This window comes from Hyaena hyaena, unplaced genomic scaffold, assembly GCF_003009895.1.
Source record: "Hyaena hyaena isolate Hyena2069 unplaced genomic scaffold, ASM300989v1 scaffold_1123, whole genome shotgun sequence".
Taxonomy (NCBI): domain Eukaryota; kingdom Metazoa; phylum Chordata; class Mammalia; order Carnivora; family Hyaenidae; genus Hyaena; species Hyaena hyaena.
This window is the reverse complement of record NW_024081756.1, coordinates 531303-557677: the sequence shown is the minus strand read 5'-3', so window position 1 is coordinate 557677 and position 26375 is coordinate 531303. Positions and strand designations below refer to the sequence as shown.

Sequence of the window (26375 nt, the reverse complement as noted above, 5' to 3'; positions counted from 1 at the left end):
TTTTGTGCTTTGTCTTTAGCACACTCCAGCCTTTAAAGGTCTTCTGCCTTTTGCTCCAGAGAGCCAGAGCTCAGGTCACACTGGTTCTCTCTGTACTGCAGTAGTGTTTGAGACAATAGTTTAACAACTAGCTTTTTTCTCTCTGACAGCAGCATACCATAGATAAAGAAATTATGAAAGAGGCATATGCACAAAAAGCAGGAAATTGTGGCACATTCTGAATATGTGTCACATGTTCAAGACAATGTTGGTCATGGATGACTGTGCTTCCCAGCACTGGAGGAACTCTGCAATCACTGTTCTCTGCTGGGCCTCGCAGAATCTTACCCTGCACACCTATGCCTGTGCAGGATTCAGAAGCTTCTTTCTGTAGCTCCCTTCCCTCTGGGACTTGGCCCTACACTCTCACCAGTGCAGGATCTCTTACATCTCCCAGATTCCACTTCTCCACACTGCAGTCTGGTATGTGCCCTGGGGCAAAGAGCTGCCAGAGCACGTGGGGCTTACTTCCTGTGTTTCCCCTCTCTCAGCCTAACAGTCTGTGCTGTGATCCAATGTCTGAAAACAGCCTTGGGTCTTCTGCCCAGTTTTGCAGTTGCTTATAGTGGCAAGGCTCGCCCAGAATCTGTTATGCAATCATGCTGGAAGCAGAAGTCAATTACTCTTATATTAGAGATGAGAGAATGCAAGAATGGGAAGGTTAAGCAATGCATCCAAAATCACACAGCAGTTTAAGTACTGGAGCTGGAATTCAGCCCCGGGCAGTCTGACTTCAGAGCTGCTCATTTAATTATGGAATGAAAAATGGCCTATAGATACATGCAAGCTGTTTGGTTCAATGTCAGGAAGCATAGTTTGTCCTTAATAAAGTCTAGCTATATTATTCTTAAAGACCCTAAAGCTCAGTATGAATTGGTATCAAGCCTAGGGCTTCAAAATAGAAGATGGTCAATAGGACATGAGTACCACCACATGAGTTGGTATTCTTGATTAACACTAATCTTTACTACCATCCTACCATTACCAAATGAAAAGAGGGAATTTGCTTAAGTCCTTTATTGCTTAAGCCCTGTTTATTTGCGTATACACAGTATTAAATCCTTAGTCAGCTTTCTTTTACCATTAAATTCTACCTTTATTCTTTAGAAATATAAAGCAAAACAAAACAATCCTAGCAATCAGGCATGGATGGAGACTCCTATCAATTTCTGAATTTCAGATCACTAACTACTGTGCAGTAACACCCCCATCTGGCCATAAGGCAGATTGCAGCAGAATGAGGGCACAAGTTCACAAATACAAATATTTGGAATAAAACCTTGCTCTTAATCTACTATCTAATTCTTAATTCTTTTTTTTTTAAGTTTATTTATTTTTAGGGGGAGGGGGAGAGAGAGAGAGAGAGAGAGAGAGAATCTGAAGCAGGCTCCATGCTGTCAGTGCAAGGACCAATGCAAGGCTCAAACTCATGAACCATGAGATCATGACCTAAGCTGAAATGAAGAATCGGACGCTCAACTGACTGAGCCACCAGGCACCTCTAATTCTAAATTCTTAATCTACCACCTAAATGAGTTCTAATTTTCCATCTTCTATAAAAATTTCTATGAGACCTCTTTAAGGCCATGCCTTTCCTTGGTTTTAACCCACATACTTGAAAACAGTTTGCCTGTCTTCTGCTCCACCCCTTTTCTTTCCTGAGATATATGTTCATTTCTTCCAAATTTCAGTTCTCTCTAACAGCACAGAATGCAATAGACACATTGCAGTTGTGCCCTCACTCTGATTAACATGAGAAGGAGAACTAGCTTATTCAGGTTATCTTTCCACTCTATTCTTGCCCCAGACCAAAAAAGCCAGACAGGTAAACATGCATTTATTCCATTCTATTGACCTGATATTCAAATTAAGTGAGTAGCAGCTGCCAGATCATTGCACGTGTTCTTTGTAAATGACCCTTTTGATAAATTCTAACCTTAAAAAAATTACAAAGGGAAATAAATCAGGATATGGTAAATTAAATATATTAAATCAAGGCTAGCTTTACTGTTCCAGCAAGCCCAAACCCTCCCTTTCTTTTTTAAAAAATTGAGGTATCATCGACATATAGTATTATATTCATTTCAGATGTATAACACAAATGATTTGGTATTTGGATATATTGTAAAATGATCACAATAAGTCTAGTTAATAAGATCCATCATCACACATGGTTACAAATTTTTTTCTTGTGACGAAAACTTTTAAGATCTCCTCTCTTAGCAACTTTCAAATATAGAATTCAGTATTCTTAACTACAGTCAGCATGTTGTATGTTACATTCCCCTGACTTATTTATAACTGGAAGTTTGTAACTTTTGACCCTCTTCATGCATTTCACCCACCCGCCCCTCCCCCCCCTCCCCCCACCTCTGGCAACCACCAGTCCGTTCTACAGATCCATGAGTTTGACCAAACTTCCTTGTTTTGATATGAGCTTTACCTCTGGACAGAAAGCCATTGTGATCTCCTATCTGTGAATAATCCTGGATATGCTGTCAAGCTAGTAAAATGTTCCGAGTGGACTACATATTCAATAACTTCCACAAGTTTGCAATTTTTCAGGTAAAGCTATACTTTAATGTGTCCAAATAAATTCACTGTTCTCTCAATCTAGTAAAAGCTGCTTTTTTTGTTCTAATACTCAGAAGCTTTCATGCTGTGAATGTATACTTGTTAGAACTCATTGCAATATGGGTGCTTTCTTGGTTTTTAACTGTTCTTTGGCCCTTGAAATACACTGTTATTCTAGATGTAGGCTTATTCATGGTGGGCTTTGTCCTCAAGTTAGGATAATTTATATTTCATTTCTTACGTATCTTTTAGATGTCAGGAGGAATTTTTTCCAAATGCACATATGCCTTGCCACGGGAGCACATACAGAGACCACCCACAGGGGCCCACAAAAGAAAAAAACTGCCTACAAATTCATAACCAACCCTTTCTCTAGAAATTTTGTAATTTTTTTTTTATTCATTTCTGAGAGAGAGAGAGACCGTGTGAACAGGGGAGGGTCAGAGAGAGAGGGAGATACAGAATCTGAAGCAGGCTCCAGGCTCTGAGCTAGCCATCAGCACAGAGCCCGATGTGGGGCTCGAACCCACAAACTGTGAGATCATGACTTGAGCCGAAGTGGGACGCTTAACCGACTGAGCCACCCAAGCGCCCCTAGAAATTTTAATAAAAGGCAAAAGATATACCTAAGGAGAAGCCAGAGTATTCCAGAGTTGTAATTTTGTATGATTTATAAATTACATGATGAATCTGATTTTTTTTTTTTTCCTATTAATATCTTTTCTCACTAAGCTATACTCTGTATCTTTGGTTGGGCTCCTGATGGAGCAGACTCTAAGAAGGAGATAGGGGGCTGGAACAGGAGGCTTATTTAGCAAATGTTTTGGGGCTCATCATCTGTGGAAAGAATGAGAAGAAATGGGGATTGAGCAGAGGAGGAGTTGGTTTGTGATATTATCTCAACCAAGTTCTCAGTTGACCCCATGGGAAACTCTGAGGCTGGAAGGCCCTTCAGATTTGTCCCAAATCTGAGTAAGAAAGTCAAATATTTGTTTGCCTGTATTTGATTCAGCCTGCCAAAAGAAGGGGATGTGACTGACCTTGAATGAAGTGACTCTTCAATTTCCGAATTACTTTCGAGGTCTGATAGCCAGGGCCAGCCAGCATCATGGATGTGCGACTTGTGTAGTTACACAGCACTCCACGCTTAGAAAGTTCTCATTGTTAGTTTAATATTCTGCCATCTTTGTCTTAAAATTCTTAAATTTTTATCAGGGAGCCCAAGATTTTCATTTTGCACTGGGCACCACAGACTATGTCATTGGTCCTTTGCAGGGTTTTTCCTCTTGGGGACTCAGACTCTCCTTTCAGTCAATGGGTCTGAGTCCAGCAACTGGCTTGGGTCTGGAAACTGGGCAAGGGATTTTAATTGAGGTGACTGCTGTCAGCCTACTGATCATCCATCTTCGTTTATTTTGACCGTACAGATTGAGCAGTACCCTTGCAGACCATCTGTGTTACCACGTTCTATTGATCATCTCCATATCTTTCAGGCTGGCACCCGACTGGCCACTTATTATAATTACAGTCATCTGGTTTCTGACAGTTATGTACGATAGCTATGTACCCTCCATTAATTGGGGTCCTATCATGTCCCTTGCTATCAGTGAGCCCGAGTGGGTCTTTACTACATAATGTAATGTGGGTCAACACTGTATCCCAGAAGCCTGTTATAGTGCTGGGCACATTGGTGTTCATAATTTATTAAATTCGTATTAACCCATTGGGCTATTGCTATCTTCATCATTCCTTTATCACTTGATGCCTATCATGTGTTGGAACTGATGCCATGTTAGAACTGAAGCTATGGCAACGTTGCCTGTTCAAAGCCTATTTGGGAAATTTACCTAATGTGGTTAACAGGTGAAACTGATTAGATTGGTTAAGAGCCTTAAGAAAAGGGTGAACAAAATGCTATTAAAGATCACTTGATGGTGCAGCTAACTTCCTAGAAAGTCCCAAGAGGTGACATTTGAATAGTATCTTTAAAAACACATGCTTCCTCCAGAGCCAGAAAGCAGCAGGACAAACATAGTCAGCAGGAGGAGTAGGATTTCTGGGCACCTTATACTCAGACCTCATCATTTCATAAGTACTATTTAGAACCAAATTATAATCCTTTCAGTCTTCTCCCTGCACCTCAAACCAAGATCTCTTCTTTTTCCAATGCTTTATGAAATCTTTTCTCAACTTACCCTCTTCAGTCATTATTTTACATTCCTGTTTATGCCTAAACTTTGTTTCCAGGCTATGTCTTCCTTAACCTCATCAAAAATGGATCCTTAGAATTCCATGATCTGATTGACATGTATAGCTGATAATACAAAACTAAGTGTTCTTTCTCATATAGTGCTCTCTTGCTCTCTGAAGCTTTCCCTGAGCTCTGAAAACAGGCCTGAGACTTCCATCTAATCTACAAAAGTAGCACCATCCACTGGCACTGGCAGATGGACAGCTTGAGGTGTTAGATGATGATATATGGAAACATGAGGCAAAATTATAATTTGCTCATGAGGCTTTAGCTCTTAACCTTTCAATCATTCATTGCTTTGTTCAAAACATTCTTGTAACTGAATTGAATTATAATTCAATTCTAAGCTTTTTTTTTTGTAATCTTACTAATGCTTTTTCAACTGCTAACTCCTCTATGAATGGTTATGTTGAAGAAAATGACAAAGTTGCACTTGTTTAGAGAAAATATGGAAGTGATTCATCATGTATACATTTGTCAATTTTTGCTCAGGCCATAGGTTTTTTTCCTCAACTTTGACCTTCAGAAGTACACTAGAGATAGATAAATAGCAGAATATCCACATTATGTCACTCACAAGAACGGCTAAAAAGAAGGGGCCACAGTCAGGTCAGTATCACTTTAATAAAACGAACAGAACCCATTATAACAACAGCTCTTTATTACACGGATTCAAATGCACAGCAGACCAATCATGTTCCCTGAAATTCAACAATCACATTCAACAGATGCCTGACCGTGCGTTCCTCAACACTGTGGTTCTAAGGGGCTTCCTTCGAATTCCCCTTACAAAGCCTTGCGCAAAGAAGGGGTGAAGCACCAGTAAGGAAGACTGTTGCTAACAGTAGTTATAGTCTTTGTCATCTTCATCATCAACAACATGCAGTTTCTTCCTTCTATGTACACGGCATTGTAAAATGGGCGCTACACTCTGCCTATGGTACAAAGTTTATAAATACAATATACCAATACAAAGTTGAAGCCATTAAAAAGAGCTTAATAACTACCAGGAGATCATTAAATCTGGGGTGTTGATGGAATCTATGAAGAGATTTAGAAACGACACACAAACTCAAACATAGTAAACGTTTTACTTGGGAAGGGGCAAAAGGGGGACTTCTTATGTGCTACAGGGGCCCTTCTAAGTCGCTTCAGGCTTACTTTCTTTCCGCTATTATCTTTAAATACTGTAAAGCATTGTGAGCCGCGTCGCTCTGGGCATTGCCGCAGGAGATCCCGGAGCCATGACAGACTGTGATGGGACTGGTGGATAGTTCAGCGAGACACTGATACTGTCCATTGGCACTCAGCTCTTCTGTAATGACACATTCAAACGGGACAGTTAAGGCCAAGTGGATAGAAAGCAGATTGTTTGTGAAAACAAGTTTTTACTATTGTCTTCGTCTACAGACTTATGGTACATGACTCTGCTTCTTCATCTTTATCATCCTTATAGAAACAGACACCAAAACACCATCGCTCAACTCTAGTAGCTCTCAAACACAGCTGTGCTTACCTGAGGGAGCTCCAAAGAAATGCAGGTGCCTCGGCCTCACTCCAGCTAGCTCAATCAGACACCCAGGGCCTGGGGTTGGAGTAGCTAGATTCTTGCATTTCCTCCTAAGAGCTCCCAAGGCAATTCTAATGTGGCTAGTTGAACAGTGTTTGCAAATTGGAGCGCAGTGACTTTAGAGAGGAAAAAAACCATTTGCTAGAGAACTAGAGAGATTGTGTTCTTCCCAATCAAGGCTAGAATTACTTTCAGTAGACCTCTGAGCCAGGAAATACAAGGTTCCGAGCAAGACTTCTCTTTCGCCTTCATGTTCTTTCGCTATACATCTGTGCAGATAGTCTAGTTCCATACTGCATATGGGTTAGGGTGTTTTAAAAATACCTAAACCCAGGAAACAAATGTTCTCATCAACACATGAATCACTGTCACTAAAGATGGTTAGATGACACAAGGGAAAGAGGTAGAAACAGGTGAGTTACCATTTGTTCAAAGTGGTCATGATTAAATGCTATTTCAGCTAGAGTCACTATAACCTGAGACCTCCAGATACAGTGGTTATTTCATGTGTGTAGAGGCTTTCTAGTGCTGGCATTGAGGCTTTTTTTTTCCCTTTTAAACTGAGGTAAAATTCACATAACATAATGTTAACCATTTTAAAGTAAACTATTCAGTAGCATTTAGTACATCCACGGTGTTGCGCAACCACCACCTCTCACTAGTTACACAACATTCTCATCATTTCATTTCCCCAAGAAGAAACACCAGACACATCAAACAGGTGCTCCCTATTTTGCCTCTCCGGGAGCTCCCGGCGACCATCTGTGGATTAACCTACTCGGGATATTTGATATAAATGGTACCATATAACATGACCCTCTTGTGTCTAGCTTCTTTCAGCTAGTATGTTTTTGAGGTTCATCCAAGTTGTAGCATGTAGCAGAACTTCATTTCTTTTCGTGGCTGAATAATATTTAATTGTATGTATATCCCACAACTGATTTATCCATTCATCTGCTTACGGGCATTTGGGCTGTTTCCACCTTTTGGCTACTGTGAACAGTACTACTATGAACATGTATGTACACGTATTTGAATACCAGTTTATAATTCTTTTGGGTATATACCTAGCTGAACTGCTAGTTCATATGCTAACTCATTTGAAAAGCAGCAAAACTCCTGTTTTCGCAGCAGCTCAACCATTTTCCATTCCCACCAGCAGTGAGGAGGGCTACAATTTCTCTACATCTTTGCCAACCTTTGTTATCTTCTATTTTCTTCATCATAGTTATCCCAGTGGGTCTGAATTGGTACCTCTGTGCCTTTGATTTGCATTTCCCTGATGACTAATAATAGTGACAGCTATTGTATGCTTGTTGGCCATTTGCATATCTTTTTTGGAGAACATCTAGGTTCCTTTGAAGGTAACTGAATAGAAGTTAGGCCAAATTAGGGGCGCCTGGGTGGCTCAGTCTATCTGACTTTGGTTCAGGTCTTGATCTCACAGTCTGTGTGTTTGAGCCCTGTGCCAGGCTCTGTGCTGACAGCTTGGAGCCTGGGGCTTGCTTCTGTGTCTCCCTCTCTCTCTCTGCCTTCCCCAGCTTGCTCTGTCTCTCAGAAAAATTAATTAAAAAAATTTTTTTTAATTAAAAAAAAAAGTTAGGCCAAATTAGCTGACTGTGGCTTTTAGATTGCTATTCTATATTTACAAGAACAACTTAGTTCTCAAAATCGGTTAAGATTCTTTCTTTTTTTTTTTTTAATTTATTTCTAGGGGAGAGAGAGAGCGCGTGAGCAGGGGAGGGTAAGAGAGAGAGGGAGACACAGACTCTGAAACAGGCTCCAGGCTCTGAGCTGGCAGTCAGCACAGAGCCCGACGCGGGGCTCAAACCCACAAACCGCGAGATCATGACCTAAGCGACAGTCGGACGCTTAACCGACTAAGCCACCCAGGCGCCCTGGTTAAGATTCATTTTAAAGGCATCATTAATTCATAATCTCAAAGGCCATCTTAAGTTTCCTTCTTTTTTCAGATTCAAAACCATCTATAGTCCTATTCTAACATGGCTTATTCATCTCTGTATCTTAAACACCCAACAAAGTGTAGATACTTAATAAATATTTATTGAAGGAATCGTTTCTCATCAGCCACCTTTTCTGACAATGTGTCTGTACTAAATTCCCAGGTTCTGCATCATTCTCAGTATATTAAAACACTGCACTTGACGATCATTCAGTCGGGAAGTAGCAGACAATCAGAAGTCCTTTAAGCACCTAAACCCCACAGCTAGCAGCTTCTTCAAGCTAGATGCCACAGCCCACTGGAGATGGAGTAAGGATATCAAATTCTTCACATATTACACATGTTAAATCAAGACACTGACTGCACACGCACACATGCCACAAACACAGGCTGGCTTTATAAAGCTAATTAAAATCCAAACTGACTTGCTATCTAATCTGTCCACAGTTGTCTATCTAAATGATTAAGAGCTTGAGGAAATCTAGAAGATGATAGCTGGGATGGAGCTATCAAGTACTTGTCCCCACTGATGTCCTTGAATGGGCATAGGTGACAAAGTAGAGAGAAGGGGTCTGGCCCCCACAACCTTGGTACTTGTTCTAGAAATGTGGGTGCCTTTTTATTTGTCAAGCTCTCCATCAGGGCTAGTTTAATAGACACTGTATCTGCAGGGACTCCTCACTTAATCTGACTCCACCACTAACAAGCTGTCATCTCAGGCAAGTTTCTGAACATTTTCTGTGCCTTTCTTTCCTTATATGTGAAGTTAATAGATCTACTTCACTGGATTAGTTTGAGAATTCACTAAGTGGAAATATGTACTATCCTCACAACAGTGCCTGGCCTATAGTAAAACTATAAACATGAGCTACAGTTTTACTGTTATAACTGTATAGATGTTAGCTAATAGTATTATTTATAAGAATGGGACAGACATATCAATGATATTACTGTTCTAATTATATAAATGTATAAAATACATATTATAAATAAAATATATTTATGAATTTATATATATATTTATATTTATAATCCCTGGTCAATGAAAGAAATTATAATACAGGTTTTGTTTCTCAAATATATTTGAAAAAGAAACAGGCTTTGAGGTAAGCCAAAGAAAAAAATCATACCTATATCCAAATATGTTATATTAAAACCTTGTTCCTTGGCGATTTCACTAAGCAGCTGAATATAATCTGTATTTGGAATACTGAGGAGGCTTCTTTTCAATAAGTTGATCTTTTCACCAGGAGAATTCCTCAAGGAATGCCAAGTACATCCTAAAGAATGTCCTACTACATTTGTCTGAAAAACAGAGATGAAAATTAAGACTCTTAACTCAGACTGAGTTCTAATGCTACAATATAATTAAAAGTATTTATCAGGCACTCACATTTAATGCTCTATAAAGAGAGCATGTTTAAATGGAAACCATTTGGTTAACCTTCTCGTTTAAACTAGACAACACCAAGTACACTCTTAACAAATACCACCATGTTAAAAAAACACATACAATAATATACCGGAAGTATTTAAAAATACTTTTGTGTAGGACAAAGGTCTCTCAGCCAAATTTTGATGACTACATTACAATGTATAAGATATTAAAAAAAAAGATGTCTAAGAAATTCAAGAGCAGTGCAAACCAACCTCCAAATAACTGAATCTGCCTAATGGAGCAATTTACAAATTAAAATATAAAACCATGTTCTTTAGAATGTCCTGTATTAAATACCAACCAATCACTGTAACTGACAGCTGTAAAGCAGAAAACAAAGAAACTGTAGAAAAGGTGCAATGTGCAAGTGAGGTTTGAGAAGAACAAGTCACTCAGATGAATGGAAGGATGTCAAAAATTCTTATCAGACTTTTCCCAGATCCCAAATGAGTTTATGGTTTTTCTGTTTTCCTTCTCCTTCCCCCCTTTTCCTTATTCTCCCTTTTATCCATTCCTTTCTACCGCATTAGTTTTTTCTCAAATTACTTTCATATCTTATGCCAAAAACAAAGTAGAGCAAGCTATCCTTAGTCTTATTTATTAAGTTTTATTTATAAATATAACATTGTTAAGTTGGCTAACACACAGTGTATATATACAGTGTTCTCTTAGTTTTGGGGGTAGATTCCCATGATTCATTGCGTACATACGACACTCAGTGCTCATCCCAACAAGTGCCCTCCTCAATGCCCATCACCCATTTTCCCCTCCCTGCACTCCCCTTAGCCCCATTAACCCTCAGTTTGTTCTCTGTATTTAAGAGTTTCTTACGGTTTGCCTCCCTCCTTCATTTGTAACTACTTTTTTCCCCTTCCCTTCCCCCATGGTCTGTTAAGTTTCTCAAGTTCCACATGAAAACATATGATACCTGTCCTTCTCTGACTGACTTCTTTCACATAGGATAATACCTTCCAGTTCCATCCACGTTGCTGCAAATGGCAAGATTTCATTCTTTCTCATTGCCAAGTAGTATTCCATTGTATATATAAACCACATCTTTATCCATTCATCAGTTGATGGACATTTAGGCTTTTTCCATAATTTGACTAAATTTCCATAATTTGTTGAAAGTGCTGCTATAAACATTGGGGTACATGTGTCCCTATGAATTAGCACTCCTGTATCCTTTGGATAAATTGCTAGTAGTGCTATTGCTGCATCATAGGGTAGTTCTATTTTTAATTTTTTTAAGAACCTCCATACTGTTTTCCAAAATGGCTGCATCAGTTCGCATTCCCACCAGCAATGCAAAAGTGTTCCCCTTCCTCCACATCCTTGCCAACATCTGTTGTTGCCTGAGTTGTTAATGTTAGCCACTCTGACTGGTGTGAGGTGGTATCTCATTGTGGTTTTGACTTGTATTTCCCTGATAATGAGGGATGTTGAGCATCTTTTCATGTGTCTGTTGGCTATCTGGATGTCTTCTCTGGAAAAGTGTCAATTCATGTCTTCTGCCCACTTCTGTATTGGTTTCTGGGTGTTGAGTTTGCTAAGTTCTTTACAGATTTTGGATACTAATCCTTTATCTGATATGTCATTTGCAAATACCTTTTCCCATTCCATAGTCTGCCTTTTAGTTTTGTTGATGATTTCCTTCACTGTGAAGCAGCTTTTCATCTTAATGAGGTCCTGGTAGTTCATTTTTGCTTTTGTTTCCCTTGTCTCTGGAGACACGTCAAGAAGTTGCTGTGGCCACGGTCGAAGAGGTTGCTGCCTGTTTTCTCCTCTAGGATTCTGATGGCTTCCTGTAGGTCTTTCATCCATTTTGAATTTGTTTTGTGTATGGTATTAAGAACGTAGTCTAGTTTCATTCTTCTGTGTGTTGCTGTCCCAGTTTTCCCAACATTATCTGAAAAGACTTGTCTTTTTTTCATTGGATACTCTTTCCTTTGTTGCAGATTAACTGGCCATACATTTAGGGGTCCATTTCTGGGTTCTCTATTCTGTTCCATTGCTGATTGTGTCCGTTACTGTGCCAGTACTGCACTGTCTGGATGATTACAGCTTTGTAGTACAGCATGAAGTCTGGAGTTGTGATGCAAACAACATTACTTTGGCTATTCAGGGTCTTTAAATAGAATTTTATATTCCTTGTTTGGAAATTTAAAATTCGTTTAAAAATTTTAATTTTTTGATATAGTAATTGCAATAGGAACAAATATATAATGTAAAATAGTCTCCCTTGCTTACCATCCCTATCCAGAAGACTTATGTTTCCCTCCATAGAGTTCCTTAATGTGAAAACATTTCTTCAATATCCTTCTATAACTGTTCTAAATTCAAGCACAATATTTTTAAACAAAAATGATAGCCTACTCTTTTACATCTTGTTCATTTTTCTCATGTCAATGAGCATATATGCACCATGTTTATCTTACCAGTCTTCAATTATGGATTTTGGGTTATTTGATTTCTTGCTTTTACTAACAATGTTATAAAACTCTTTTGCACTTGGATGACTTTATCTGTAGAATAATTTCTGGAGGTAGAACTGAGTCAAAGAACATGTAAGCTTTTAATTTTGATAAATACTTCCAGACTTATTTCTAAACCAATTTATACCTCCATCAACAGTCTTGGAGGGTGCTTATTTTTGAATACCCTTGCCAACAGCAGATACTATTTAACTCTGTAGGTTTTGTCAATCTAAAAGGTGAAAATAGTATCTCATTTAATGTCCATGAATGAAGCTGATCATTTTTTTTTTTTTAACCATTTGCATTTCTTCTACAGGGTTATCTTTTTTTTATTGATGTGTAATAGCTTTTTACATGGTACAGAAAACGTCCATTTATAGACCAGTGTTCAAAATAATTTCTTCTCACTTTCTTGTTCTTGGTTTTATTTACAGATTTTATTGATGTATAATAGGTTTTGTGTAGTCAAATTTATAAATCTTACACTACTTTATAGCTTATAAGTTTTAAGTTCTACCGGGGTGCCTGGGTGGCTCAGTCGGTTAAGCGTCCAGCTTCGGCTCAGGCCATGATCTTGCTGACAGCTAGCACAGAGCCTGGAACCTGTTTCAGATTCTGCATCTCCCTCTCTCTCTGACCCTCCCCTGTTCACGCAGTCTCTCTCTCTCTCTCTCTCTCAGAAATAAATAAAACATTTAAAAAATTAAAAAAAAGTTTTAAGTTCTAAAACGTTCTTCCCTATGCTAAGAATTTTTTAAAATAAAGCTCCTCCAAGTTTTCTCATATTTGGTTTCAATTCTTATGGTCAGTTTTTTTTTAATGTTTTGAGAGAGAGAGAGAGAGAGAGCGCACGCGCGAGCGAGGAGAGGAACAGAGAGGGAGACACAGAATCTAAAGCAGGATCAGCTCTGAGCTCTCAGCACAGAGCCTGTCAATTCTTATGTTCACATTTTTTTTCAAAAAAAATTTTTTAATGTTTGTTTATTTCTGAGAGAGACCGCATGAGCAGGGGAGGGTCAAAGAGAGAGGGAGACACAGAATCCAAAGCAGTCTCCAGGCTCTGAGCTAGTTGTCAGCACAGAGCCCGATGCGAGGCTCGAACCCATGAACCGTTGAGATCATGACCTGAGTCGAAGTTGGACGCTTAACCGACTGAGCCAACCAGGAGCCCCATATGTTCATGTTTTTTTATCCATCTGAAATTTATTTATATATAAGGAATAAGGGAGCAACCTAAGTATGTCACATACACACACAGATATATACACCTTCCTCTATCCTCCTCTTTGCAAATGTGGCTAAGTTGCTTCTATATCATTTATTGAATACTCCATTCTCTTTGCCCATTGATTTGAAATCTCACTATTATCATATACTATACTCTTATATGGATTATTGTCTATACATGGGTTCTTTATTTTATCCTCTGTCTATTCCTGTACCAGTATGTGTTTTAACACTATAGATTTACAGTATAAATCTGGTCCCACCTTCGGCACTCTTTCTTTTCAGTTTTCTTGGCTATTCTTTTGAGAGTTCATTTTTCTGGATAAATGCAATAAAGCTATATTGAGATCCAAAATGAATTCTGGTAGATGTTGTTTGTTTGTTTCTTCATTTATTTTGAGAGAAAGAATAAACGGGAGGGGCAGAGAAAGGAGAGACAGAGAATCTCAAGAAGGCTCCATGCTGTCAGCACAGAGCCTGATGTAGGGCCTGATCTTATCAACAGGGAGATCATGACTTGAGCCAAAATCAAGAGTCAGATGAGTCACCTGGGTGCCCCAAATTCTGGTAGATTTTGAGACTTCATCACCTTTTTATGTACTATATTAACAATATTGAGTCTTCCTACTGATAATAAAGAAATAGCTTTACATTTATTCAATTTCTGTTAAATCCTTCAGTAAAGTTTTAAAGTTTTTTTCACATGGTTCTTGCACATTTCATTTTAAGTTCATTCTCCGATACATTATCCTCTTTTCTATTGTTGAAAATAAGATCGTTTTTATTCCACCTCTTAATATCTTAAATAGATAAACTATTGATTTTTCTTTACGTATGCTTTAAGATAAATTTCTATTTTGCTATAAAATGATGTTACCAAGCTTCAGAAGTTTTGTTCAGGAATACACACATGGAACAAAAAGTCAAATAATACAGAATTATAAAAGCAACAATCCCGAGCCTTGCTCCATCCCTACCTTCGGTCCCCTTTCCAGAAGCAATTTTTTAACTTTCCTCTTTAATTATTCTGGTGGTTACTTTCATAACTGTAAGTAATATGAAAAAGCTACTGATTTTATATATTAATTTTATGATCAATTACCTTGATGAATTCTCTTATTCTAGGTTTTCTTTTACAGGATTTTATAGGAAAAAAATCATATTTGCAGTTAATGATCATTTTTATCTCCTCTTTTTTGATTTTCAACTTCTTATTGTTTTCTCTTATCTAATTATATTGATTTGTATTTCTAGAACAAGGTTAAAAAAATGGCGTTAGTGGATATCCTTGTCTTATTTCTGAAATTAATGGGAAGGGATGTAATAAGTAAACAAGTAACTGATTTTGATTTTTTTTTTTGGAGGGTTATATATTTTGATTCACAACAGGGATATTTTAATTGTGTTTATCAATGATTGTAAAGTATCTTTTTGGCACTCGTTGAGAAGATTGTTTTTATCTGACCTGTTAATGTGATTAATTATAGTAACAGGTTTACCTACCTTTAAATATATCCTTGCATTCCTGAAATAAACCCAACTTGTCTTGGGATATTATTCTTTTGTTGTTCCACTGAATATATTAAGGTTTTTCTCTATAAGGGAGATTAATCCATAAGTTTTTCCATTAGGATTTGCTATTGTCAGGTGTTAGTGTTGTTTTTGAAAAACAAATTTAGAAGTTTCCCCTATGTTATAGATGTACTGCCTGGGAAAGTTTAAATAGCAATGGAAGTTATCTCTTCCTTGAAGATTTAACAAAATTCACCTATAAACCAATCTGTGCTTTGTGGTGCTGGTATCATCTCTGACCCAATTTTAAAAGAAGTGAGTGCAATGTTTTATGTTTTTCTATTAAAAATGTAAAACCAAAATTACATTAATTTGTGTACGTCTTTGACTTTTTTCCTCCAAGAATGAGCCCTTATTTTATCAAAAACTTGGCACTGCTATAATCTGCACTTCATTCTCCACCTAAAAACGCTCTAATAATGTACCACAAGATGTACCTATCTCTGAATATCAGAATCTCAAGTAATAGGTCACGTGTAGCCTAACCTCTTAAGCTCTATATTTGTTTGCTCAACTGCCTACTATCTTTACTTAACATATTCTACAAACACTTCAGATTCAATATATTCTGCATTTAGCTTACTATCTTTTCCCCCTCAAATCCCATTCACCTTGTGTGTTCCCCATATTATTAAATGATGCCACCATCTCCTCAGTTGCCAATCTGAAAACATTTATTTTCTCCTTTTTCCTTACTCCCCACACCCAGTTACCAGGCCCCATTCACTTCAGTTTTCAAAATAATTTTTACACTGACCATTTCAACTGCCACCAGCTTAGCAGAAGCCACCATTGTTTCTCATTCATTTTCTGTAACAAGATTCTAGCATGTCTCTAAGACTCATTCACTCACCACAGAGCAGCCAGCGATTCCCCTTCTAATCCTGTCCTTCCCAGGTTAAAATTCTTTATCAACTTTGCTCTACTCTTAGGGTAAAATTTCACCTCTTTACTATAGTAGTCCCTTCTAGATTTAATCCTTCCTTGCCTTTCTGGCCTCATTGTTTGAGACACCCTCCTCCAAACCTACACTCTATCCACACCAAACTAGGTACGGTTCCCAGATGACATATAATGTTTTACTGCTAGGTCTCTGTACGTGCCTTTCCCACCCCCCACCCTCCCTTCTTTGGGCTTCTTTTCCCCTGTTCTCATCCTATAGGTCTTGGTTTAGATATTACCTCCTCCAAGAAGTCTTCCTGAAACCCCTAGTCTGGGCTGGATCCTTCTCCTGTGTTCCTGAGCACCCTCTCTATGGACCAGTATGTTGGAGTCTTTTACAGTAGGCTACAAACTCCCTAGGGGCAGAAACCGTCTTATTCACAGTATGCACAGTATGTGACACAAAGTTGGGCACACAGTATGAGCTCACTAAATGTTTGCTGAGTGGATAAATGAATGAATGAACAAAGGGATGGGAATGCATTGTCAATCTGAAGGCAAAAATGGCATTAGTGGTCTATCATTTTAGATTCTATCATATGATTTTGAATTTAATTGTTGTCTCCTAAGCCCTCTTACCTAGTCACCCTATGAATGCTAAAACTGGGGTGGTGTAGAACTGAACAGTGAAGAGATTTTTATAAACTGCAACTCTGAAGTGTCTATACAAGAAGGAATCTAGGGAAATTTCCTTTAAGAGATGCTTAATCACATTGACATTATGGGTGTCTTGATCATTACTCACTAAAGAAATGTGGTTCTCCGGAGAAATATTACTGAATTTGGCAAGAAACTTCTCAGCAGCATTTCTCTTGGCTTGTTTTTTGGATGCCCCCTTTCCTATATAATTAAAAAAAAAAAGGTAGGTTTAGAAAAGAAATTAATGTCCAAAGAGAATAATCAGATGTATAAAGTATTATTTTTGATCAGAACAATTTCATGACTTTTACACACTATTATTTTGCTGACCTGCCCTCTTTGCTTGTTGTAGTTCATACAACTGTTAACTCTTACATTTCTGAAGGCACTTCTTTGGCAATTTATCTTTAATAAACTTTGCCTTTTAATAGTTATACTTTCTGTTTGTAATGGCTCTATTTCCCTATGCCTTGCTTCAATGACTCCCATTTGGTTTAATTCTGACCAAGCATTCAAATTGATCAAAGCACATTCGAATTACAACTGTTATCTCTTGATGCCTACTTCTTGCTTACAATCTTCTATACACTGAGAGCTATGTGGAATTTCTTTAACATGAATAAAAAGGGCTTAGGAGATAACTGTAGTTGAAAGACATCGTAAGTATCACCTACTTCCATGTTTTTGTTTTATAGATTTAAAAACTGAGGCCCAGAGGGATTAAGTGATTGGTCTACCTTTGCACACCAAGGACTGCATCAAGAATGGGAGAAGTTTCCACTTCTGGTCCAGTGCTTTCTGCATTGGTCCACATTGCCACTCAAGGGCAAACAGTTGTTTATTACTTGAAACTATCTAGCCATTTCATATTCCATTTCATACCATTTTAAGAATGATAGAAACATGCTGGAGAAGTGAAAATAGAAACCTTCCTTAGTACTCTATTAAGTGACTTTTTCCTTGTAATTTCTGGCCTTTACAACATGGAAATTGCTACCATTCAAAAGGATATTTTCTACTCTCACGTTATTTTTTGCCACCTAGCCTCTTATTGTCTTGTCTTCAAATGTGACCTTCTAGTCCTCCAATCTTTGACAATGGTTGTTGAAACTCCTAAGAGATTCACTATTGCTTTTTTCTAAAGTGATTTTTAAGTCACTAACACATCAGTGCAGACTGTGTAAAGAGTCAATTATTTGCTACTTTCCATTAACAAGATCATCCATGATTCTTAAAAAATATCAAATTAAAAAGTATAAGAATTCTGGGGCGCCTGGGTGGCTCAGTCGGTTGAGTGCCCGACTTTGGCTCAGGTCATGATCTCATATTTCATGAGTTTGAGCCCTGCGTCAAGCTCTGTGCTGACAGCTCCGGGCCTGGAGCCTGCTTTGGATTCTGTGTCTCCCTCTCTCTCTGCCCCTCCCCCCTCTCAAAAATAAGTAAGTGTAAAAAAACGTTTTAAAAGAAGTATAAGAATTCTTAAGTCAAATATTTATACATAAGTTCAGTTGCAGAAAGAGAAAGTAGAACAAGAGTGTATCAATTTTTTCCCCACAGAAATATTTGCAAGGAAATCACAACAGAAATTTCTATGGTCATTCATCATGTGAAAATATTTTAAATGTCTTCAGTTGTAAGAGTAAAAAGAAGTAACTACCAGTTTCCATAAATGACTCTAGCCTGCAAATTGTGGTATATTCTCTCTTGTGAGCAGGTCCTCCCTCTTGGGAAAGGGTATATTCAGGAAGTCTCCAGCCGTGATGAATAGCCAATTCCTGGAAAGTTGAGATGAGGCTTTAGTAGTAAATTTTCTATGCAATGGCTCAATCATATAAACGATATTCTTTCATGATTTTGATCCCATTTCTATTTCTACGTTTGAAAGGAATAATGATATTCTGCAATGAAAAAACGGGGGAAGACCCTACATCCCCATAAATACTCCTGAATTTTATATATTGCAAGCCCACAATACCAAAACTGAAGCAGTTTACCGCTAGGATAGGAATGGTACTCTTCCATTAAGCCATAGTGAGCAAATATCAAAGAGCTCACAGAGAAAGAGGAGCTACTATGGCCCTCTCGGGGAACATCACTGAGGACATCTACAGGTCTCACTGTCAGGCAGTTCCTAAGGCCTCTCCCTCCTAGTTATAGACTTCCTGCCCACAGCTAGCTAACTACTACATTGCAACAACAGCAAGATGAGCAGAGGCGGCAAACAGACAGACTTGGGCAAAGCTGGGGAAAGATCGGGGGAGAACACTAAGGAAAAACTCAGACCAAAGGACTGACTGGGTAACAGGGAGGGGAGTTGTCCAACAGAGCACATGGATAATCTGCAAGAAGGATATTCAGCATGCAGAAATTCAAAGCTGAGGTTTTTTTGTTTTTTGTTTGTTTTGTAGAATAAGCAAATAGACTACTTCCCCTTTCTTGAGTTAGGCTACCCGATTTGGGTTCTTTATAAAGTCTTCTGTTCTTAACAGAAGTAGAAAGAGGTTTGTCACAAGAGTGGCAAGAAATATTCTTAAAGTATAAAACACTCTACCCATGTGCACTGAGGTCCTGTTGATCTCAAATGAGAATTCCACAAACCAAAGGCAGATACTGTATATGGAAGAAAATCCAAAACGTAAATAAATAGGAAAATCATTTCAAGTTAGTGCTGTAATATCTAATGATCACAACTGGGAAAACAAAATATTATACCGTCTTATCTTTATTATATTTACTCCTTAGTGCAGCCCTTGTGATATTATCAATATATGACCTCTTTCTTCAATAGACAAAATGTTAAGTAAGGAAAAACTGTGCGACGTACCTGTAATGAACCAATAGGATTAAGCTGGTTCTTTGGTTGCTTAGAAGGGTCAGGCATTAAGGGGTCAGGAACTGCAAAGCTAAACATTTTTTTAAAGTGTTATAAAACAAAATACTTTTCCCCAAACTATTAAATAAATGACAAGAATTTCCTATTTAATCCTCTATGCCTTTGCTTTTGCTTCTCCATGGAATGCCTTTCTTTCCCACCTGAATGAGAATATGATCTATCCATTATCTGAGGTATATCTCAAATGCCACTTCCTCTAAGAAACCTCTAAGAAACTGTTACTCCAATGAAACAATCTCTCCCTCCTTAGAACTGTTATTAACATTTGGGTTGACCCTTTCTTAGGCAAATTATTTTACCATAAATTATACTCTCTTACTACATGTAATTTGTCCATCCCTCACCACACCTCTCCTGTGGCCAGGATGTCAAATTCTTGCTGGTACGTCCTATGTATTACTTACCTTCATAAGCCTTGTTGTGCTTTGCATATAATAGGTGCTCGATAAAAATGTATTTAAATAAAGCATACTACTGTTATAACCACAAAAAGGGAAGACTAACAATTCGTCAGGAAATTTAGCCTGGTAATGTGAATGATACAAGTCAGAAAGTTGTTTTTTCCCTCTCATAGAATTATGGAAGAAAGATCTGTTTGATATATCATCTGCTCCATGCTAGAATAATCCTCCTAAGATTTACATATATCCTGCATAAAATAGATGGCCTGCATGAATCTGGTTCCAGCATGTGGGGACTGTGATTAGGGAAAAAGAGAACAATCTCTTATAACTAGTTTAAAATTACCAGTTAAGTTGGGTGATGACGGTCTAACACTGAATAAAGTTGCATTCAAGGTTACTACCACCTGCATGATTGAAGAGTCATTTCTTCCATAACAAAAGAGGTTCAGTTACTGGCCCTTCTTCAAGTTTCTTTTCCACCTGCCAGAACTTCATAGGCTGATGAGATACGAATATTCACTTACAATGCTGCACGCCGAAGCTACCCAAATAATTGTGATGGAGAAGTGAGAAAGTCTCTGTATTAAATCAGGCCACTTTAGGCCTGATTACAGCTTAGTAATTCCCATCTTATCTGTCAAGAAGCACAAATATATAGTAAAGTTTGTTAGCCTTTTTTGCTGACAAAGCGAAGTGCCCATGTGCAGAAAGGACACTCCGTACGCTCATTTCTACAAATATACTCAACACTTTGGGTTGACCTTTGGGCTGCACAGAAATAGCATGGTCATCACCAGCGAGGGGAGAATCCAATACTTGCCATGCCATCTGGCATGTCTAGAAAGCCAGCATAAATCAAGTATAATGTATGACCCCAAAGAATCAAGCATTGCTTTGCGAGATCCAAAGTTTGTGGATGCTTCGTTCTAAACGACTCAAATGGTCTGGGAGGGTTTAGAAACAGGAGGACCACTGCATGAGGACCTAGGTACATGCTATAGCAAAAGTTTTGAGGCTGGAGAAAAACTCATCCTAAGTTCCCATGGGCCTCTGCTGTCAACTATGAGCAGACAGACCAGACTGAACTCCAAGAATAACTGAGTGCATGTAAAGAGAAGAATCTGAAGGCTCAGCATGCCCCACCCAGGACGTGTCCATCAGAAACCAAAGGACATCATCCAATGATACACAAGATGCTCCAGGACCAATAATCTCCAAAAGCACCTAAAGTGACAACGAATTCGTTTTGGAAAAATCATGTCAAGAATTAACATCCCCCTTAGCATCTTCTTGTATTTGTTATACATGCCATAATAAAAGGAGAGCTCTTTGTCTCCTTTCAAATTAGAATTCCTAAAAGTATTATTTTCCACTGATCTTTTTCCACTTCATGCCTTGTTTTCTCGAGTGTACAAATTATCAGTCTTAACATAGTAAGATACTCACCAGAAAACCTGGGGTTTTCAACTGCTGCTTCCCATTAGAGGGAAAAATGCCTAGTTCATGAGAAAGCTTTCATTTAGCAGTCAATTGGTGGATTGAATTTCTTAAGGGTAAAGCTGTCCTTGATGGTGACAGATTTTCACAAGGAAATGGGATTTTAGAGCTAAGTACTGAGAACTATTCACTTTGTTGCTTTTGTGAGCATGTTCAAACTTTTAATCTCACCTCAGCCATGATATTTTTGAGCTGCAGAATACAAAGAAATTTAGCTCACCAAATACTTGCATTGGCTTTCAAAATGTTTATGGCAGCCTCGGCAGCTCTATGTTTCGCCAGCTTCTTACTTGTACCTTCACCTGAATTAAGGTTAAGAAAAAAATGTCTGTATATGCTGTGAAAATGTGAGGCTTGCACAGCTGTTTGCATAATACAACACAAAGTTACTACAGCTTTTGTATGGTAAACATGTATTACATACTGTAACAAAATACTCACCACATGAAACTAATACATGAAAAAACCCATGATTTTAAACATTTTACCTATTTAATTTTATGAATCCCTATATTTTAAAAAATCTATACATGTTTATTACATAAAATGGTAATAAAGTAGGCCACACCACACTTTATGAAAATACAACTTAGTGTTTTATTTTTCCTTATTCCTAGAGAGAGGGGAAATTCTTCTGTGGCAAGAAGTTTTCTTCAAGGGAGCAGAGCCACTTACTTATATGAACCCTGTTTGACCGCAAAATGCGCACAATTTTATTCTAATCATCCATCCTATGCTGGACGAAAGCCCCGTCTGCCTAAGCAGTCCTGGATACATGTTGGGTACAGTGGGAGAAGGTTTATACAGGGAAGATGAGAGTTTATGTTATATGTCTTTCATATAATCTGTATCTCTTACCTAAGCAGCCAATGGAGTGGCGGGGGTAGACCTGACTAATCACTGAAATTGAAGCATAATTTCAGTAAGAAATCACAACTGCTAAATAATAAATTCAATTGTTTTCCTTCTGAGTTCAAACTAGGTGTTGAGAATTCTTCACAAGTGGCACTGAAGTGCTGAGGTCCATTTCTCCAGCATGGAAGAAAGAAAGGGGATATGCGATGAATTTCAACTGAGGACATACAACCCATATGCCTTTATCCACTAACCTAGGTATGAGGGATACAATGCAGTACGAAACAGAATCTCTGCCCTCAAAGAGCACACAGGCTGGTGTAGGATTTTGCCTGTAAAGAGGCATCTGAAATACAGTCATACGTGTTACAACAAGCCTAAATGCAGGCTGTAAGGGAAGCACACAAAAGGGGTAGCTTCTCTACTCTTGGGAAGGATTCAGAATGTTTTCATGCAGGAAGAGACAACTATTGAGGACATAAAAGCTAGTAAGGTGAAGAGAGCTGGGGGTTAGGAAGAGCATTCTAGGCAGAGAAAGGAACACCTGCAAAGGTTCAGAGATAACACAGAGCACGGTGTTCTCAAGAGCCCCAATCAGTTGGGTAGGTTAATGCTTCTTAAGGAGATGAGTTTGAGATAAAAGGCTACAGAGTTGGAGGGTAGGACGGGAAGTCAAAGAACAGTCTCTGAAATCTGTGCTTCTCAAACTTTAATATCCCTAAGAATTGCCTGGGAATTTTGTTAAAATGCATACTCTGATCCAGCAGGTCTGGCATGGGCCCTGATATTCTAGAACAGTTGCATCAAGTGCCCAGGTGATACTAATGTTGCTGCTGATCACAGTTTGAGAAGCAAGGCTGTTAGTCATATTAAGAAACCTGTCTTTATCCAGAGGATGATGGGCAAACCACTGAATGGATTTTAAGAGCAAGAAGGACATGAAAAGATCTGAATGCCGGTGTCATCTGAGGAATGGACAGCCTCAGACTAGAATCTGAGAAGAGCAGCTGCAAGACAGCAGCTGTGGCCCAAATGCGAGATGACAGTGGTCCAGACAAGAGCAATGGGAAGAGAAGGGAAGCAGGCCGGCGCCAGAGATGCTTAGGAAGTAAGACTTAGTGGAAGAATGGGCAAGAGAAGAGGGGCGGGAGGGAGTCAAGAAAATGAAACCCAGCTCCTACTATGAGCAAAGAGGTGATGGTGGTGCCTTTACTGAGCTAGGGAATGGAAGGGGAACAGATCTGAGGGAAACGAGATGGATTCAGTCTGGGACAATAAGAAACAGGTGCCTTTGGGTCATCCAAGTGAAGATGCCCAGCAAGCACAGGTGGATAGACTGTTCTCTAACTGGAGCTGGGCTGAAGACAGAGATTCCAGAATTATCAGCCTTTAGATAGCATTAGAAGCTGTGGAGGCACATAAACTTGCACAGGAACACAGGGCAGTGTGGGGAGAGTAGGGGACCTACACAGAATGTTTGGTTGCCATAGGTTATTAATCTCTGTTCTAAAACACCTTAAAGAGGGGCGCCTGGGTGGCTTAGTCGGTTAAGCGTCCGACTTTCGCTTGGGTCATGATCTCGCGGTTCGTGGGTTCGAGCCCCGCGTCGGGCTCTGTGCTGACTGCCAGCTCAGAGCCTGGAGCCTGTTTCAGTCTGTGACTCCCTCTCTCTCTGACCCTCCCCTGCTCATGCTGTCTCTATCTCTCTCCTAGAAATAAATAAAAAAAAAACATTAAAAAAAAAAAAAATAAAATAAAACACCTTAAAGGGAAAAAGACCATTTCTTAAAATTTTCACTGAATATTTAAAATAGATCTTCTATAGGAGGAATGTGATGACTGTATGGTTCATGATGAGGAAACTTCTAGCTAGAATGTATAATCCACCTGTCTTATATAGACAAAAAAAGCCTCAAAATTTTCTTAAAGTGGTTTCAAGGAAAATAGTGGATTCCAGATTTTCAGGGACCTAAGCAAATGATGCCTTTAGTTTACCAGATGGTGCAACTCTAGCCTTCCTGTGGAATTGTTTTCTTGGCATTCTTCCAAATTAAATTTAGTATTCAATATTTTTTGTGTTTGCAATTAAATAGATACATAGAATGCCTACATTTACAAATGGGCAACTTCAGTCATCATTTGCTCAAGCTCAGAGACCGTAATAAGGGGAGTCTGAACTCTGAAACTTCATTGCTGTGTGACTTTGGGCATGTTACTGATAATCTCTCTGAACCTGTTTCCTCAAGTATACAGAGGGAGATGAGGGGTGCCTGGGTGACTCAATTGGTTAAGCTTCCTACGTTGGCTCAGGTTGTGATCTTTTGGTTCCTGGGTTTGAGCTCCACACTGGGGGCACATCAGGCTCTGTGCTGACAGCTCAGAGCCTGGAGCCTACTTCAGATTCCGTGTCTCCCTTTCTCTCTGCCTCTCCCCTGTGCGTGCTCTCTTTCTCAAAAATAAAATAAATATTAATTAAAAAAAAAGGGAGATGACATCTTACTAAAACCTGTACAGAGTCAGTAACTAGAAGGTGCGACGAAATACGCCATTTGAGTCCTCTGTCCTCATTTTGCTTGGATACAGAATCAAGTGTGGGACAACGGGGCTAAAATGCAGATGGACATTATGAACAAAGAGAGGAGAGGCTCAGAATATTTTGGGATGTCTCCTGGCATCTGCTATAAACTATGAAACTTGTCAGCACCTACTGACCCAGCTACGGTTGCTCCAAGAACCCTTCCTCCTTCTCCCTAATTCTTGGAAGAACCCTAGGAGGATCCCAAGGCATGTTTCTGAGCTTTTCTTGGTATCTGGAAAGGAGAAGATGAGGGAGAGAATCAGATGAAGTTGGAAAGTCTCCATGACCTGAGATGAGAGGTCTGTTTCAAGAGCCTGCTCCTCACAGCTGTCCCTGGTTTTAAAAGGGCACTTTTCCGAACTGAAAAGCAATACCAAGCCTTGCCGGCCAGCCCACATGGTCATCGGGGTTAAGTGAGCATACAGACCTGTGCAGGTTATGTCACCAACGGTTACTCTGAAGGTGAAAGTGGGTACGTGTATTTGCACATCGGATCTTTCACATTCATAAACCGGGATGTTCTTGGTCTTCATGCCGTATTCGTGTAATACCTGAATCGGTGTTTTCCCTGGCTTAGCTGTAATCATCTTCCCCAAACTGCAAAAACCAGAAAAGGTGTGCTTCGCATGCCAAAGCGGGGAGGGAAGCAGAAGCATACAGAGGCCAGTTTGACTGCTACCAACAGTGATGCGGGAGGCGCCGAAGCTCCCCTGCGGCCAGCACCAGCGATGGCGAAGCGCACCAGTCTCCCAGCCCCGCAGTGGCGGGCAACCGGCAGGGTGAAAGGGGCTTTAGGGAGAGAACTTGAGAGCGGGTAGGGGGGATTCGCTGGGGTCTCGGGGGTTGCTACCTCTGAGGACCCATCCCGCATAAACCCCTGAGGACCAATTTCGCATAAACCCTCTCCTGGCTGGCGGCCGCGCGTACACCGAGGCCGCAAGAGGGGCGGGGCCAGGCCGCAGACCCCGGCCCGCACGCCGCCGAGAGGGCGGAGCCGAGTGCCCGCCGGTCCGCCCGCAGCCGCGGGGGCGAGAGCGCCGGGAGGGGGCTCTACCCAGAATGCCGCTGGAAAGCGGGCTCTCCCGCCCCGCCTCTTGTGCCCACCACTCCCGGCCCTGCCCGGCTCGGCCCCGACTGTTCCGGCGCTGACCTGAAGGTCCCGCTGTCCTCGCGCTCCAGCGGCGGGGCCGCAGCGCGATGCCTGCTCTGGGACATAGCGAGAAGGGACGGTCTGGCGGCTGGCGGAAGAGCGGTGCGGAGCGACGTCCTCGCTCCCCGGGTCAGCCGATCCCCGAGAGGAGCGCTCCAGCGGTGCCGCCGCCGCCTCCTCCGACTCCTAGTTCCCGGCTTGCGTCCCTCTTGCGAAGGGGACGGGCGAAGGCGGAGCCTCGGTGCAGCAGTGCCGGCCACGCCCCCTCGCTGCCGGGGCTGCGGGTCTTACTCCAAGGGGGGCCCC

The 26375-nt window shown here is 39.9% G+C and overlaps 1 protein-coding gene across 4 annotated transcripts; it reads right to left on the bottom strand.

The window, feature by feature from the left end:
• Positions 1 to 5507: 5507 nt before the first annotated feature.
• PRKRA (protein activator of interferon induced protein kinase EIF2AK2) lies at positions 5508 to 26310 on the bottom strand. Of its 4 annotated transcripts, none has more exons than XM_039222382.1 (8): positions 26070 to 26304; positions 25347 to 25516; positions 21707 to 21788; positions 19517 to 19595; positions 18350 to 18467; positions 16799 to 16893; positions 9528 to 9702; positions 5508 to 6179 (listed from the first exon to the last, which is right to left on the bottom strand). In XM_039222382.1, exons 1-8 carry the CDS (start codon positions 26132 to 26134, stop codon positions 6022 to 6024), a joined length of 942 nt encoding a protein of 313 aa, XP_039078313.1. In that variant the 5' UTR covers positions 26135 to 26304; the 3' UTR covers positions 5508 to 6021. The 4 variants fall into 4 exon arrangements, with proteins under 4 accessions (XP_039078313.1, XP_039078316.1, XP_039078315.1 ...); XM_039222383.1 differs by lacking the exon at positions 5508 to 6179 and adding an exon at positions 6196 to 6550 and having other exon boundaries at positions 26070 to 26309; XM_039222384.1 differs by lacking the exon at positions 9528 to 9702 and having other exon boundaries at positions 6086 to 6179; positions 26070 to 26310.
• Between the last annotated feature and the right edge of the window lie 65 nt (positions 26311 to 26375).

Coding starts and splice junctions, on each gene's coding strand:
- PRKRA (XM_039222382.1), bottom strand. CDS start 26,134: ATGTCCCAGAGCAGGCATCGCGCTGCGGCCCCGCCGCTGGAGCGCGAG. Junction 16,894..18,349: donor AGAGTCATTTATGGAAACTG/GTAGTTACTTCT, acceptor TTAATTATATAG/GAAAGGGGGCATCCAAAAAA. Junction 6,180..9,527: donor TATAACATATTTGGATATAG/GTATGATTTTTT, acceptor GTGTCATTACAG/AAGAGCTGAGTGCCAATGGA.